The 17251-nt window shown below is 32.5% G+C and overlaps 1 protein-coding gene across 4 annotated transcripts in view; it reads left to right on the top strand.

The window, feature by feature from the left end:
• The window catches only part of LOC143347724 (uncharacterized), a 137401-nt gene extending 120188 nt beyond the window's left edge, over positions 1–17213 (top strand). The window contains exons 12-19 of one of the 4 annotated variants that reach the window (XM_076777175.1): positions 103–257; positions 2454–2641; positions 2745–2774; positions 6507–6609; positions 6708–6869; positions 11057–11289; positions 12270–12481; positions 15062–17213. In XM_076777175.1, the coding sequence (XP_076633290.1) occupies positions 103–257; positions 2454–2641; positions 2745–2774; positions 6507–6609; positions 6708–6869; positions 11057–11289; positions 12270–12481; positions 15062–15216 (1238 nt within the window). In that variant the 3' untranslated portion in view covers positions 15217–17213. The remainder of the gene's footprint in view (positions 1–102; positions 258–2453; positions 2642–2744; positions 2775–6506; positions 6610–6707; positions 6870–11056; positions 11290–12269; positions 12482–15061) is intronic. The other 3 variants (XM_076777177.1, XM_076777176.1, XM_076777178.1) reach the window with 3 other exon arrangements.
• Positions 17214–17251: the final 38 nt, after the last annotated feature.

The following is a 17251-nucleotide window of genomic DNA, read 5'->3' as shown; positions in this document are numbered from 1 at the left end:
TATAAACTCAAAGTGAAGTTCAGGATCGTAATTTTAGTAATTACTTCGCCATTAACGCGTCAGATTATCGTACTCGATTATCTTGTGCTTTTTTTGTCGCAGATGACGGAAGTAGCTTATCAGAAGCGTGCAGCACTCCGATTATTGGCACAGGATCAAGGACAGGCTCTAGTCACACTGTAATCGACGTAGACGACATAGAGCCCGGATTGCACTCCGGGCATCTCGCGACTCGTGCGTCTTTGTCCAGTCTTGGAGTAAGTATTTGCTAATTGTCAACTTGCACGGTACAGTGACGATTTATGCATTTATGGGAAATTTCTGTTCACGAAAAACTATAGAATGCACTTAATATGCAAAAATATAAGAAATACTTAAAGTAAGATACAATTTATTATATTTAGGGGTTGAAAAAACCCTTTACGAAGCTCCCATGTCATTAATTCTATTAATAAAAATATGAATTTGCATAAAGATATTTACTCATCAGTGACATATTGATATTATTATAATTGCATCTAAGATTATTCAATATTCTTTATTTAATATAAATCAATTTAAAGTTCTATTTCAAAAAAGTATTTTTAATTTCATTAAAATGTAACATCCTCTAAATTGATAATACAATTCCTAAAATACATAATAAATTTTATAGAATGAACTTAATATGTAAAAATATAAGAAATACTTAAAGTAAGATACGATTTATTATATTTAGGGGTTGAAAAAACCCTCTACGAAGCTCCCATGTCATTAATTCTATTAATAAAAATATGAATTTGCATAAAGATTTGCAGTTTTGCAATGATTCTTAAAATGAACACAAATACAGACGTGATTCGTAAATTGAATGTTTCTATCGCCCTCAACTGAGGGAATCCCCCCTGCAGCCAGTGAAGCATGCAAAAATATAAGAAATACTTAAAGTATGATACGATTTATTATATTTGGGGGTTGAGACATCCCTCTCCAAAGTTCATATTTCATTAATTCTATTAACAAAAGTAAAGAAACCGTAAAAATCTTCCATTAATAAAAATAAAGTGTCTATGATTAAATAAATCCGCGATCTTGTAATAATTCTTAAAATGAACACAAATACAGTCGTGATTCGTAAATTGAACGTTTCTGTCGCTCCCAACTGGGGGAATCCCCCTGGAGCCAGTGGAGCATGCACAAATGTAAAAAATACTTAAAGTAAGATACGATTTATTATATTTGGGGGTTGAGACAATCCTCTACAAAGCCTATATTTCATTAATTCTATTAATAAAACTATGAATTTGCATAAAGATATCTACTCATCAGTGATACATTGATATTATTATAATTGCATCTAAGATTATTCAATATTCATTATTTAATATAAATCAATTTAAAGTTCTATTTCAAAAAAATATTTTTAATTTAGTTCATTAAAATGTAACAACTTCTAGATTAAGAATACAATTCCTAAAATACATAATAAATTTTATAGAATGAACTTAATATGTAAAAATATAAGAAATACTTAAAGTAAGATACGATTTATTATATTTAGAGGTTGAAACAATCCTCTACAAAGCTCACATTTCATTAATTCTATTAACAAAAGTAAAGAATCCGTAAAAATCTTCCATTAATAAAAATAAAGAGTCTATGATTAAATAAATCCGCGATCTTGTAATAATTCTTAAAATGAACACAAATACAGTCGTGATTCGTAAATTGAACGTGTTCTATCCCTCCCAACTGGGGGAATCCCTCTTGGAGCCAGTGAAGCATTCAAAAATGTAAAAAATATTTAAAGTAAGATACGATTTATTATATTTAGGGGTTGAAACAACCCTCTACAAAGCTCACATTTCATTAATTGTATTAATAAAAATAAAGAGTCTATAAAAATAAGAATAAAAAGTCTATTAATAAAAATGAAGAGCCCGTAAAAATAAAAATAAAGAATCTATTAGTAAATAAATCCGCGATCTTGTAATGATTCTCAAAATGAACTGAAATACCGACGTGATTCGTAAGTTGAACGTTTCTATCCCTCCCAACTGGGGAAATCCCCCTTAGAACCAGTGAAACGTGAAAGACGACATTTAAGAAACGATCTGCTGGTGTCGAATTTCGCCTCCGCTGTACGAAAGATGAACGTTCCAACCCCGGAGCGATGTTCATCTTAAGAATCATTACTGTAGGCCGTAATAATGGAAAAATAAATTATAAACGATGTTGAAGAAAGAATCGATTTAATTAACGAGAACGAAAGTCTGTAATTACACTTATTATGGTCAGAGCTGTTGCTTTTCTATCTTGCAAACTCAACGAGTCACAAATTAAAAATATTTAATTTTTCAAAAAAATAACGGTGTTCCGTTTCGCATTAAATTAATAGATTTACAAGTAGAAGAATAAACCGTTGTCAAATTGGTTTCTATAATGTATTTGTGTATTTACTGTTAATTTTTTAGGCACGTTCAGATTCAATGGCGTCGGTTTATAGCGGGGCTGGTGAGGGACGGTGCTGTCGCTCGGTCGTCGTCACAGGGGAAGTCGAGTTCGCTTTGCAATACGATTATAAACATTTAACATTCGAAGTACACGTAACCAAATGCAAGAACCTTGCACCGGTTGACGTAAAACGCAAACGATCCGATCCGTAAGTAACCACGATTAATTAATGACCAACGATTTTACCAGACTAATACTACCGATCGCATATATCTCTCAAATTACTAACCGTTTTATTACTTCACAAATAGTTATTGCCAGTTTGTAGGACCGATCTACACGTTAGTACACATCTTTCTTAAAACTACATCCTAGGCAAACTTCATTTACGTACTTGTAACATAACACTGTTTAACAAATTAATTATTCTATTACTGGTAGATTATTTTCATCGCTTGAAATCACAACTATGTTTTAGCGATTACATTGAGACCATCAAACTGTTACATAAATGAAAATTCATTAGATTCTGACATTTGATAATAATTGTAATTGTAAAACATTATTACCACATGACATGGGTATTTTTCAATGGGACTATTCCTACCTAAAAAATATCTATATTGGTTTATTGATATTTACAGTAGTTGGAATAATAAATTAGTAGAGATTAACATTCCCTTAATCGATAATAAATAATATTAATTAAGTTTAGTACAATTTGCAAAGATGTTAAACGTCTAACATTCAGTAAACTGAAAAAACTTTGATTATTTTGTTACGTACAGTATAAATTATTATTTAAAAGATTGACTAGCGTAATAGTTCATATAAACGTGATAATTTTCCTTATTTTAAATGGTACTGTTTTAACGGTTATTGTTATTTATTAATATTACGGGAAAAGCATTTTTATGGATTCTGAATTCCTGGAAGAAAGTAACTGTATTTCAGTTATAAAAATTGTTCCTTCTCGTTGCACTCCATATTCATTTTCTCGGAATTTTCTCGGAGAGTGAATTTGTTAATGAAAAGAACAGAGCACCGAAGTTTTACAACAAAGTCGTAATAAAGCTGATTTATAATATATCTGTGTAAATATCGAAGTATTTTTTGCAAAGTAATATCAATTATAAAATATTAATCAATTTTAAGTATTCTTTTGTTGTACGTCGTGCATTATATATACTATAGTTTACAATTTTCTAGTGATAAGTAATAACTTAAAAAAACATACATTACGCTATCTACTTCTTTAACAGTATTTCTAATTTTTAAATTTGAACTGCAAATTATTTTCTAAGTTACATCATTTTTCCTCGATAAAATGATATTAAAAATAACATAATTCGCATTAATAATTGTTTCCAAATATAAATGTGTCAAAAGACAGCTATTATAGAAATCGTGTTAATAAATCATGTATACTATTATCTATTACCTACTCAAAATAATCAAGATGCGTCTTCCAGTTTACAAGATTTGTAACGTTAAATTTATTGATACCGTAATAACGGCATAAAAATATTAATTACTATTCTCTTGTTTTCTGCATCCTCTGCTCGTATTAAAATTGACTTGCATTTACGCGTGTATTAGAAACATGACAAAATAGTACAGTAAAACCTCGAGAATCATGCAATAATCGCGATAACCGATTCAATAAAAAAAGAGATTCACTTCTATAGTATACTTTTCCCTTATAGGTTGCGTAGAATTCTTAGATTGTTACAGTTTAGTTCTAAACTTGTGACAACTATAACTTCACTATCTTACAATTATTAATTACTCTTGATTTCCAACTTAATTTATTGCTAACCCCCTAATGATATGTGTTAAATTATGAACCATACCTATGTGCATATCATTAGTATAGAGCGTATAATTGCCATGTATGGAATAGAAATAGAAATAATGATAACAATAAATATATCTTATTTAATATTTAAAGTAATGATTTTCAAAAATATACAATTAATATAGTGCTAAAGCGTATCAAAATAGACCATATTATAAGAAAGTTTTAACACTATATATTAATTGTATATTTTTGTAAATCATTACTTCAAATATTAAATGAAGTATTTATTGTTATCATTTATGTTTTTGATTATTTATACTTACATTTATATACATGGCAAAAAGTACATATGCAACTGAACGGGAATCGAACCGGGAACTCTTCTCCTCTTGTCAAACACTAATTCGATGATTACTCTCCATACTAATGATATATAGGTATGGTTCATAACTTTAATTGTTTATATCTTTAAAATTATTGGGTATCTCCACTTAATATTAGGAACATATACAGGCTGCTCGGCCACCCTTAGGAAAAATTTTGATGAGAAATTCTAGAGGCCAAAATAAGACGAAAATCAAGAACACCAATTTGTTGATTGAGGCTTTGTTAAAAAGTTATTAACGTTTAAAATTCCATATTGACCGAAAAATTTTTCGGTGAAAAAAAAATTTTCGAATTGTTCTAAAAAAATTATTTTTAGTTGTGGGGGTCATATACAATCATTTTCGGTGAATACACATACCCTTGAAATCCTACACACTTTCAAGAAAAAAAATCATTACCGAAAATCTAATGTGAGGCCAGAAATGTGGCCCCAAAATTTCATGTGAATCTTTAAAACATCATAACTCCTGAACGGATTGGACGATTTTAAAGTTCCAAAAAGCAAACTACGCGTATTTTGATGGAGAATATGTAGAAGTTACAAAAATATTCGAAAAGTTGATCCTTGACGCCGCAAAATGAAAAAAACCTCATAAAAATGGTCCAATTTTCAAACAGCCATAAACCCTACAATAGTGAATATATTTCAATGAAACTTTTTTCTGAAGTAGAACTAATGGATACCTACAAAAAAGTATTAGACAACTTTTCTGTAAGGTGTCAAACAAAATTACTGAAAATCAAAAACGAATTTTTAAGAAAAATCGACAGGGGGGAGGTGCCTAAATTTTTCGGTGAAAAAAAAAAGTTTCGAATTGTAAAAAAATTATTTTTAGTAGCGAGGGCCACTTACAATCATTTTCGGTGAATACACATACTCCCGAATTCCTACGCAGTTTCGAGAAAAAAATTCGAGTAGATGAGCAAATATTTCGCCAAAAAAAAATTTTTGAAATCATTCCAAAAAAATTATTTTCCGTTGCGGGGGTTATTTACCATCATTTTTGGTCAATACATATACCCCCGAAATCCTACGCACTTTTGAGAAAAAAATTCTTTACCGAAAATACAATGTCTGACCATGAATGATTCTCCTGACTGATTTCCCTGAAATTTCATGCGTATCTTTAAAAAATCATAACTCCTGAAGGGATTGGACGATTTTAATATTTCAAAATGCAAACGACGCGTATTTTAGTGAAGGATATGTAGAAATTCTAAGAATGCTCGGAAAGTTGGTCCTTAACCCCATAAAGTGAAAACACCCCCATAAAGGCGATCCAATATTCAAACGACCATAACTTCTACAATAGTGAATATATTCCATTGAAATTTAGAGAAGAGGTAGAGCTCATTGATACCTACAAAAAAGTATTAAACAACTTTTTTGTACAGCGTGAAACGAAATTACTAAAAATCAAAAACAAATTATTAAGAAAAATCGACAGGTGCTGTAATTTTTCCATGAAATTGAAAAATTATTTTCAGTTGCGAGGGTCAATTACAATCATTTTTTTGTGAGTAGACATACCCCCGAAATCGTACGCATTTTTGAGAAAAAAATTCGTGTAGGCGAACAAATTTTATTATTAATTTTGTTAATAACTTTCTAACGAAACCTCAATCAACAAATTACTATTCTTCATTTTCGTCTTATTTTGGCCTCTAGAATCTCTCATTAAAATTTGTCCTAGGGGTGGCCGAACACCCTGTCTACTATCACCTTGCAAAGATCCGTTAACAACGAGGTTGCATTTATCGAGGTTTTGCTGTAATGCATAAGTAAATAACTTCCTTCCCCCTCCCCCCATATACAATTAACGCGTCTCATTTAATCCGTCACTGTAAAGAAATCATCTTTTTTTGACATAAAATATTCCACTAGGTACGTGAAGGTGTACTTATTGCCGGACAAATCGAAGAGCGGCAAACGGAAAACGAAGGTGAAGAAACACACGCTGAACCCTGAATTTAACGAAACATTGAAGGTAAACTATCAAAATGATTTCTACTTGAAGTTTTGCCTGTTCCTCGTTGTCCTGCATGACAATTAGAGTTTCGATGGTTCGCCACGACGACATTTCAGTTCCATATGAGTCTGAGCGGCCTGGAGACCAGAACGTTGTGGCTGACGGTTTGGCATTCAGACATGTTTGGACGCAACGATTTCCTCGGTGAGGTCCAAATGCCATTGGAGAATAAAATCTTCGACGATCCGACACCAAAATGGTACCCACTTCAAGAAAGAGTAAGTTCACTAACGCTACTAGTTGTCGAGAGGTGGCATTGAAATCACCCAACAGTGTCATTGAGCTCGATTTGTACAGGGAACGTTGACAAAAGTTGAGGTCAAATTGTTCATCAAAACAACCAAAGATTTAACAAACATCTAGAAAAAATAATTTTATTCAATTTTATAAAATAATTTTTTCTACTGCGCTTTATCGTTTAATAATCCGTTCAATTGCTATTATTTACAGTTGATATTATTACTATAATTATTCATGATGAGCACTGGTCTAGAAACTATAACGGAATAATATTTTTTAATATTTTCGCGTCAAAACAGATACGGTCTAAGGAATCGCAGAACGTATTTATAATTCTGTGTGTCGAAATAGACGACAGACATATTGAATATGTATTTGAACTTTTATTTGCTTCAATTAGTATGTATCCCTTAAGTTTAGCCTCAACTTAGTTTTATTATCATTATGACGACTACCAAGTTATTCGATTTAAGAATATGTTACATTATAGGGGCAAATACTCAATAATTTTTTTATTTTTTACAAATATAATTTTGATCTATCAAATATAGAGAAATTTAAATAGTCAAATTCACACATAAAAACATTAATTGTCTTTTAAGTAAAATATCTTTATTTATAACATTTACGAAGTAAATGGTTCTTAATGCTTCTCTTGTTTTCAGCTACTGTGTATGAAGAATTACACCCAATTATCTATGCCAAATTTTTAAATACGTTACACATTTCAATAAATACAAAGACACTTTATTTCAAAGTTAATTAGCATTTTTATGTACGAATTTCATTACTCATTTATCTATATTAAGAGAAAAAATTGATTATGTAGGAGTCTCTTACTTTACTATTACGCCATGGTGGCAATTGACAATTCATAGATTAATCATTACATTAATCATTACTATTTCAAAAAATATTGGCTATCTGCCCTTATAATGTTATATATTCTTAAACCAGATAACTAAATCTACAAGTGTGCAAAGTATAGTACATACAACGCCATCGTTCCTCCGAAAATTCTGTCGAAATTTAGAGATCACAGTGTAAATTGAACGAAATTTTTGCATGGCTGAACCTTGCTAATTCTTTTCTTTTATCGCAAGTTTTTAATACTTCGGTTTTAAAGAATCATGCGTACGCCCAATGATCACATACATTATCGAATTGTGAAATAACATCGATGAAATAATTGTTGTCGACACGTTTGCCAGTGATTTCGATGCAACCTGTGGCACAGAACAAATGAAAAAGATATTTACTGTAGATCGTGCTAGAAATGAGAGTGCGCGAGAACGCCTGGGGAGAAAGTAAGTCTGGGTTAGGTCTCAATTATTCTCTAGCACATAATTAGAGCCTCCTCCATTTATTTTTATTTACCTCAATAATCACAGTCGGCGTACTTCATTGTAGAACAGCAATCTTGCACGACCTATTACTCACACGGCAATTATTTACGTTCAGTTTTTAACCATACGCGAGAGATTCAAGTTCGAGCAATGGCATGGTCGATGAAAGTTATTTGAAGAGAGCGTGTTTCCGAGAAAGAATTAACAGTTTAACTGCATTGTATTGCGACGCAATTGCATGTGTAAGGAACATGAAAACCTTACATCGAGAGATTATATTTTTTATTATTTATTCGCGTAACCTAGTACAAGTAACTAAATGGTAAATTATCTAACGTAGTTTATATATATCCATCGATATATTATTTTATCAGTTGTTACTAACTGGATGTTGCAAAATATTTAGAATAAGTTTCAAAGTATTCCTTTCGAATCTGTCGTTAAGATTTTTATTTTTTTTTTTCATTCATACAATTTAATGCAAATTGTGTATTGACCTGACGAGAAAAAATTTCTACCTTTGTACTGTATTCGTTGAAAATTATTCTTTGCAATTCCAATACTCACGTATTGAAATGTGTTTGATTCAATCGAGGGTATACAGTTTTTTACCAAACTGAATTTTTTTTCTTATGTACATATTTTTACATAGAAATGTATGTATTATTTTCCATACTCGAAATAATTCTTACAACAGTTACGGTCGTCCTAAACTAATTTCACTTAAAATATCGAAGAAACTTTACCAAACTACGCATAAACAAAATTTAACAAACAATTATAAGTGCAATTAATTATTGCACGATAAAAAATGTTGATTAGAAGAATGAAAACTACGCAACGAATAATTAAGTTTCTTATTTAATATTTAGAGTGCAGTGACTGGTACAACTGTTTTACAAATTGAGGGTTGGAATATTTATATCGAATAAACTATACTTGACCAGACTGTATACAAGGTGTTCGGCCACACTTCGGGAAAATTTTAATGGGGCATTCTAGAGGCCAAAATAAGACGAAAATCAAGAATATCAATTTATTGATGGAGGCTTTGTTAAAAAGTTATTACCGTTTAAAGTTCCGCCTGTACTGAATTTTTTTCTCAAAAGTGCGTAGGATTTTGGAGGTATATCTAGTCACCAAAACTGATAATAATTGACCCTCCGAAATAATTTTTCCAGAGTGATTTGAAACTTTACAATTTCATTGAAAAATTTCAGTATCTGTCGATTTTTCTTAATAATTCGTTTTTTATTTTTAGTAGTTTTGTTTCACGTTGTACAAAAAAGTTGTCTAATACTTTTTTGTAGGTATCCATGAGCTTTACCTCTTCCCTAAATTTCAATTAAATATATTCACTATTGTAGATGTTATGGTTGTTTGAATATTGGATCACTTTTATGGAGGTTTTTCACTTTATGGGTTTAAGGACCAACTTTCCGAGCATACTCAGAATTTCTACATATTCTTCACTAAAATACGCGACGTTTGTATTTTGAAACATTAAAATCGTCCAATCCGTTCAGGAGTTATGATTTTTTAAAGATACGCATGAAATTTCAGGGAAATCAGACAGGAGAATTCATAGTCAGACATTGTATTTTCGGTAAAGAATTTTTTTCTCAAGAGTGCGTAAGATTTCGGGGGTATGTGTAATGACCAAAAATGATTGTAATTGACCCTCGCAACCGAAAATAATTTTTCCAGAACGATTTGAAATTTTTTTTTTCCGTCGAAAAATTTCACACCTCGAATTTTTTTCTAGAAAGTGGGTAGGATTTCGGGGGTATGTGTAATGACCAAAAATGATTGTAATTGACCCCCGCAACTAAAAATAATTTTTTCAGAACGATTTGAAATTTTTTCATTTTTTCCAAAAATTTCAGCACCTACCCCCTGTCGATTTTTCTTGAAAATCCATTTTCGATTTTTAGTAATTTTGTTTGACGTCCTATAGAAAAGTTGTCTAATACTTTTTTGTAGGTACCCATGAGCTCTACTTCAGAAAAAAGTTTCATTGAAATATATTTACTATTGTAGGAGTTACGGCTGTTTGACAATTGGACCATTTTTATGGGGTTTTTCTCATTTTGCGGTGTCAAGGACCAACTTTTCGAATATTTTTGAAATTTCTACATATTCTCCACCAAAATACGCGTAGTTTGCTTTTTTGAATATCAAAATCGTCCAATCCGTTCAGAAGTTATGACGTTTTAAAGATTCGCATGAAAATTCGTGCAGACATTTCTGGCCAGAAATTAGATTTTTGGTAAGGAATTTTTTTCTCGAAAATGCGTAGGATTTCGAGGTTATGTGTAATGACCACAAATGATTGCAATCGACCCCTGTAAACGAAAATAATTTTTTTAGAACGATTTGTCAAATTTTTTTTTCGTCGAAAAATTTCAGCACCTACTCGAATTTTTTTCTCGAAAATGGGTAGAATTTCGGGGGTATGTCTATTCACCAAAAATGATTGTAATTGACCCCTGTAACCGAAAATAATTTTTCCAAAACGATTTGAAATTTTTGAATTTAATTGTTAATAACTATTTAACGAAGACTCCATCAACAAATTGATATTCTTGATTTTCGTCTTATTTTGACCTCTAGAATCCCCCATTAAAATTTTTCCCAGGTGTGGCCGAACACCCTGTATATTAGAATATTTTTTTTTTACACAGAAATAATTTGATGAATAACTCCATGACGATCACACTGTGTAATTAAAATCATCGTAAATATTAGTACGCTGGTAATTGTAATATAGAATATAATTAATGTTCGTAGTTTCATTGCATTAAAATTATTAATTTTAGACAGAACCGTTCGACGATCCCGTTGCATATAAAGGCGAGGTGATCGTCGGCTTAAAATTCGTACCACCAGATCCTACGCAACAAGAACGCGAACGAGAAATGGGATCGGACCGTGGTGCTTTTAAATCGAAGAAGAATTGGAGCCGCGGCGCGTTGCACGTGCTCGTGAAGGAAGCCAGGAACTTGCAAACCAGGGGGAAGAATTCGGGCACGTGTGATCCGTTTTGTAAAAGGTATTCCCTCTTAATGCGTAGAACTTAAGGTACTGTAATATGTACACGAAACAAATAACAAACCGTGTGAAATTGAAATCATGAGTCCCTCTATGGTCACTTGCTTGCGTTCAAGTAACAAAATTGGGTTGATAATTTGCTTGAAAGCGGGGTAAATAGTGATCTCGAAACGAGAACAATATGGATAGGTCTAACCAGAGATGAGCCAACTTCTACTCGAATTCAAACTATGATATAATTTACACGAATTAATAAAAACACAGTATAATAGAATTGTAAATAGTTGTAAAAAAATCCAAAGAATAGCTTTAACCAGAGATGAGCCAACTTCTACTCGATTCAAAGTATTTTTTAGTAGGTTTATCAAATTGTCAATATTATTTATATATTTTTAAGCAGCAATTTAATATTTGTCAAATAAGATCATGTAAAAGTAAATTATTCAAAATGAGAGTTGAGAAAATCATTAAGTCACATTTTCTTATAAAACACTTACAAATTTTGTACAACAAATCTAAGTTGTTTACGAAACATGTCCATTAGAACGAAATATTTTACAAAATGTAATCATTCGACCTCTGGATTCATTCCTCTAAATATTCAAATTTTCTTGTTATTTTTCAATTTATAGTAACAAAGTTGCAAATAATATTCTACTGTATTGTGCTTTATTTACAACATTGATTCGATCGAACAGTTAAACGAATAAATATTTTTTTAACCAACATGGCATATAATTTGTTAGAATTCAAATTGTTATTCACGATTTTAGAAGCTGATTTTTACTAATGCAAATTTCTACTTTCAAATTTTAAAAGATGTCGTATTATTTATTTCCATAAAATTTTATCTTTTCGTTTGCAATGGCAGAGAACTAATCTTTAGCCCATTAACTGTAATTTATGCAAACCTTCAAATATTTTGAATTATTTAATAATGTTAAATATTTCTAGTTAATCGCCAACTTTGGATATTTTCAGTTACTTATTACCTGACAAGGGTCGTTCAGGGAAACAAAAGACTGGGGTGGTTCGCAGATCTGGTGGTTCACCAGTGTGGGGTCATACTTTCATTTACAAAGACGTGAGTTTGCAAGAACTGGCAGAACGTGGTCTAGAGCTGACAGTTTGGGATCACGATCGTATTGCTAGCAACGAATTTTTGGGCGGAGTACGATTTAACCTTGGCACAGGTATGGTTATTCGCAAGATAAATTATTTATGTTTAATTATTATGCACAATACTTTTATTATTACTTGCTAATAATTTAGCTAAAACTCTTGCAATTTTCTCTGCTCCAATATTCCATCATAATCAATTCATAATCTTCTAGATCAATTCAATTGTTTTCATATCAGTAGTTTTATAACAATTAATATCTAGTTGCTGTTATTCATAGAAGTGTTCACGAAATGATTGTCCAAATGAATTTACATATTTATTAATGTTAATGTAACAAAATATATGGCATAATGCATTTACATTATTAAGCTATATTAAAAGTACCATAGAAATTGGAAATTTTTAGTTACACCAAAAATAAGTTTCTACCTTTATATTATAAATATAAAAAATAAGATATAAAATATGATATCCTTTGAACTATAGTAATGAACTTTGGTTTCTCAAGAACTATTACAGAAAATTTAAAAAATATAAATTAGTGAATTAAATTAATTTGTCGCTTTGTTTTTTGCATTTTTGCATTTATTCTTCAACATCTTTTTAAGCTGTTGCTTCACTTTATCCTGGTCCAAATAAGGAAAATGTACAATATAATATACAAAAGCGATGGAGACAATTTTTTCAAAAAAACTTTTCCAAAATAAAACATTTTTCCTTAAGATGAACTTTTATATTTCATACATTAACGTTATTAAGACAAAGTTTGATTTTTTAAAATATATACATCAAAAGTAACTTTTTCATAGCAAAATTTAAATTCAGTGTTCACGCTTAACCTTGAGAGTTAAGTAAGAAATATTCAGCGTAAAGTCCCGTTTCAAGATTTAACTCTCAAAAACCGTGTATGTACACTCAAGATTAAAACTAAACATTGAAAAAATTAGGATAAACGCTTAAAATTGTGTCAAAACACTCAAACGTGAGTGTAAACGCCCAGAAGTTTGATACATGATACCAAAGAACCATGCAAAAAAAGTCGTTATGATAACATTTCAAACATTCAAAAAAGATAACGTAATTTATGTAAAAGCTCATTTTTTTATTTCGACTACGATCTCATTCGACGCCCCAGAAGAGCCTATTAGTACATATTAAAAATCATAAAACTTTAGACGCGTGCAGTTCCGAAACTATTAGTGTTTTATTAATTATTGAGGCATTGTTAGAAGCGGCAAAGCCTCCCCTTTAAAATGGTTTTTGGTTTTTGTCGATCCGACTTTCCGTTTTCGAGATATCGTAATTTACGTAAAAGATAATTTTTAAAATTCCGCTCTCGGCCTTAGAAAAGGCTATTAACACGCATTAAAAATACTAAAAACTTTAGACGCGTGCAGTTCCGAAACTACTAGTGTTTTATTAATAATTGAACCACTGTTAGAAGCGGCAAAGCCTCCCCTTTAAAATGGCTTTTGGTTTTTCTCGATCCGACTTTCCGTTTCGGAGTTATCATCGTGTAAAGACAATCGTAATTTTTAAAATTCTGCTACGTCTGACTCTCCACCTTATGAAAGCCTATTAACGCGTATTAAAAATACTAAAAACTTTAGATGCGTGCAGTTCCGAAATTATTAGTGTTTTATTAATTATTGAGGTATTGTTAGAAGCGGCAAAGCCTCCCCTTTAAAATGGCTTTTGGTTTTTGACGATCCGACTTTCCGTTTCGGAGATATCGTAATTTATGTAAATGGTAATTCTTTTAATTCGACTATCTCTGTCTTCGTCTAACGGAGTCGGACCTCTTTGTCGCACGTGCTTGGTGCTGACCTACCCCGCGTACGTGACTCTCGTGACCCAGTGTCGGCGTAGTATTTCCAAGAATTTACTACGCACTATTTACTTTTGACTCGCGCGCGAGATGAATGAACTCGCGAGCGCAACTACGAAACGTAAACAAACCCTATCTTCGAAACTAGCCATCGCATCGACTTGAAACTAAAATCGCTATATCTCCGGAACTAATAAAGCTATCGACTCGTACAAACGCTCATTTTAAAGGGCATTTCATCCTCTACTCAATGACTATACCACCTACTATAATTTTTGCTGTCTTCTATGTTTATTTTCACATTTACTTTGACGCTACATAGCCAAACAAGTTTCAGCAATTCCTACTGATCGTACGACTAGTGTACGATAAAACTGAATAAATTGTTTATTTAATTGAAAATGAATTTAAATACAGGATGTTTGCATAATTACTAGCCAGCACTTTTTCTTAAATAGTTGTTTTCTCTAGAACTAACTACGGTATCGACTTGGAACTAAATTCGTTTTTAAGGGCGTTTTATCTTCTATCCGATGAAAATTAAAAAATTTTTTAACATAAAAGAGAAGGATATCTTAGGAATAAACATCAAAACACAACTTTCTATAGGTATAATGCAAAAATTAGAAGTACATTGCTTCATAAAAGAAAAAAAGAAAGACTGGTCATTCGATCGGTCATGCTAGGAATGGGTGTACACGAAGTGCCGGTAGATTTAGTGTTAAATAATGATGGTAGCAAATAGTGTTTAATTATTTCGAAACAGTTGAATATTTTTACGACAGAGCGTGCAAAAGCAAATTCTGAAATTGAAATTTTCAGGAAAACACTATGGAAAGCCGGTGGACTGGATGGACGCTACCGGGCGCGAACTATCGCTTTGGCAGAGCATGCTAGAGAGACCTAATTTCTGGGTAGAGGGCGCCGTGACTCTGAGGCCGAATCTGCACAATCACGGAAAGAACAGCAGCTCGTAAATAGACGTGTCAGTGATTTCTTTCGTACTTAAGTATACCACGTTTCATCGTGGACCTTGAGAGTCTCCGTCACAGCGAAGCTCGAAACGCTTCGGCCTAGTTTAACTAAAATGTACATACATGGCTGCATTAGCATGCCACACAGTGAATAGTATCGAATCGCGACTTTCGAAATGAAATTCAGTGCCTTTAGGAACGACGCGAGCGCGTCGTATCCTGCCCAGGACACAGTCTAAATTTCTAACCTCTGTTTGTCCATACTGAAGAGGTTCCAAATAATCTTGATACTTAAATTACTACTTACTTTACGTCGAATTTAATTTGTACATGAATCGTAACCGTTAGTAGTTATATCGTAGCTTCTATTTTCTCTTGGTACATTCATTCTATACGTAACGTATTCCCAATTACGTTTCTGAATATATATTTTCCTTGGAGCGATTTTTTCTTTATATATATATAATTTTTTTTGTTCTTTCATTCAGTTCATTTGTACCTACGTTTTTATGTTTTCTTTCTCTGGTGTCTATCCGTACGGAGGAGGAAACGTCCTGTTTGAATGGTCAATGGAATATCAATTAACGAAGTTTGGCGCGTAAAATTCGTGCAATATGTCAAAGAACGTGCGTCGTCCTTCTCGTATAAGTTCATCGACTGTAGGTTAATGCGTAGCAAAATTTTTAATAAACATCCGTCTAGGCGGGATGACTATTGAGTGTTTACTGTGCATGAGCGTTCTTCGTGGACATGTGTATTATTTACGAAGAGGGATGATGAAGAGGTAATTGATACTATGGGTCCGTTCCAAACGTACGTTTCTCGTTAAATACTTGTCGATTTTCAAACCTTAAAGCCGGGGCCACACGAGCGTCGAAACGATGTGCGTTTTTATATTTTCCCTTCTCTTACAATTGAAAACAACCAAGACAGGTATAGGAACGCCGGCCTTGTCTGTCTTCGCGAGTTAAAATTATTTTCTTTTTAGATTAGGATCACAATGCGCGTCGAAATGACGCGTTTCTATGTTCTTCGTTGCTTTCAATTGGAAGACAAGGAAGAACACAGAAACGCACGTCATTGCGACCCTAACTTAAAAAGAAAATAATTTCAACTCGCGAAGAGAGTCGAGTCCCAAAAGAAATAATAAAATCAAGGATGTGAAACTGAAACGTTTGGAACGTGGCGTACATTGTGAACACTTGCCTTTCTTGAAGAGAAAGATGCTTCCAGTGTGTACGATACTCTTGAATGATTTCTCGCGTCGAGCATTGCCAGACCCATGGAACGGCGTATTTAAGAAATTAAATATGACCGGTTTCCAGTATATATAAATATATTCAAATACATGTTATATTTATACACTCGTGTAGGATTATACAATAATGGTAGGCCACGGGGCTTTGGATGTCAGCGCCAGAAACTTACGGGAGCGCCACCTTGCACTGTTTGCGGCGTAAATGGGAAAGCTACCGTATTCGTACTTAATTAATTAGACAACGTCGAGTCTCCGATTATTACATGTAGGCGTATAGGTATAATAGCATCGTGTACTTATCCGTAAGGCTCTTCCTAAATACAGGGTTTAACGATCGGAACTATAAACTGCCTTCGTTGTAAGTTCTCAATAAAGGTTCGAGCGGCGTGTAGCAGCGCGACGAAACGCGTGTCGGAGTCGATTAGGAAATTGCGAAGCATCGTACACAAAAGGGTTGTCCGTTTGATGTCCACGGTTATCGAGAAATGAATTCCCTACAGGTTGAGAGAAAGTATCGTTACGAGACTATGTTGTGTACGTTAAGGACCAATAACGTTAAATTAATAATATAGTCAATAATAGGAATGGAGAGAACTGTGTTTAAATTTACGACACGCGTATCTGTTTCCGTTCGGTGTCACGTGGCACATGTCCGTTCGGTCGATCTGAACGGAATAAAAACAGACATCTATTTATATGTCACTCTTCGGTGTACATGATAATAAAAAGTTTTATACCTTTATTCATTCAGAATTATGTTTTATTCGATATATGCGTATA

The sequence above is a fragment of the Colletes latitarsis genome, chromosome 11 (assembly GCF_051014445.1).
Source record: "Colletes latitarsis isolate SP2378_abdomen chromosome 11, iyColLati1, whole genome shotgun sequence".
Lineage (NCBI taxonomy): Eukaryota > Metazoa > Arthropoda > Insecta > Hymenoptera > Colletidae > Colletes > Colletes latitarsis.
The sequence above is the reverse complement of the archived record's forward strand: the minus strand, read 5'-3'. Positions and strand labels throughout refer to the sequence as shown.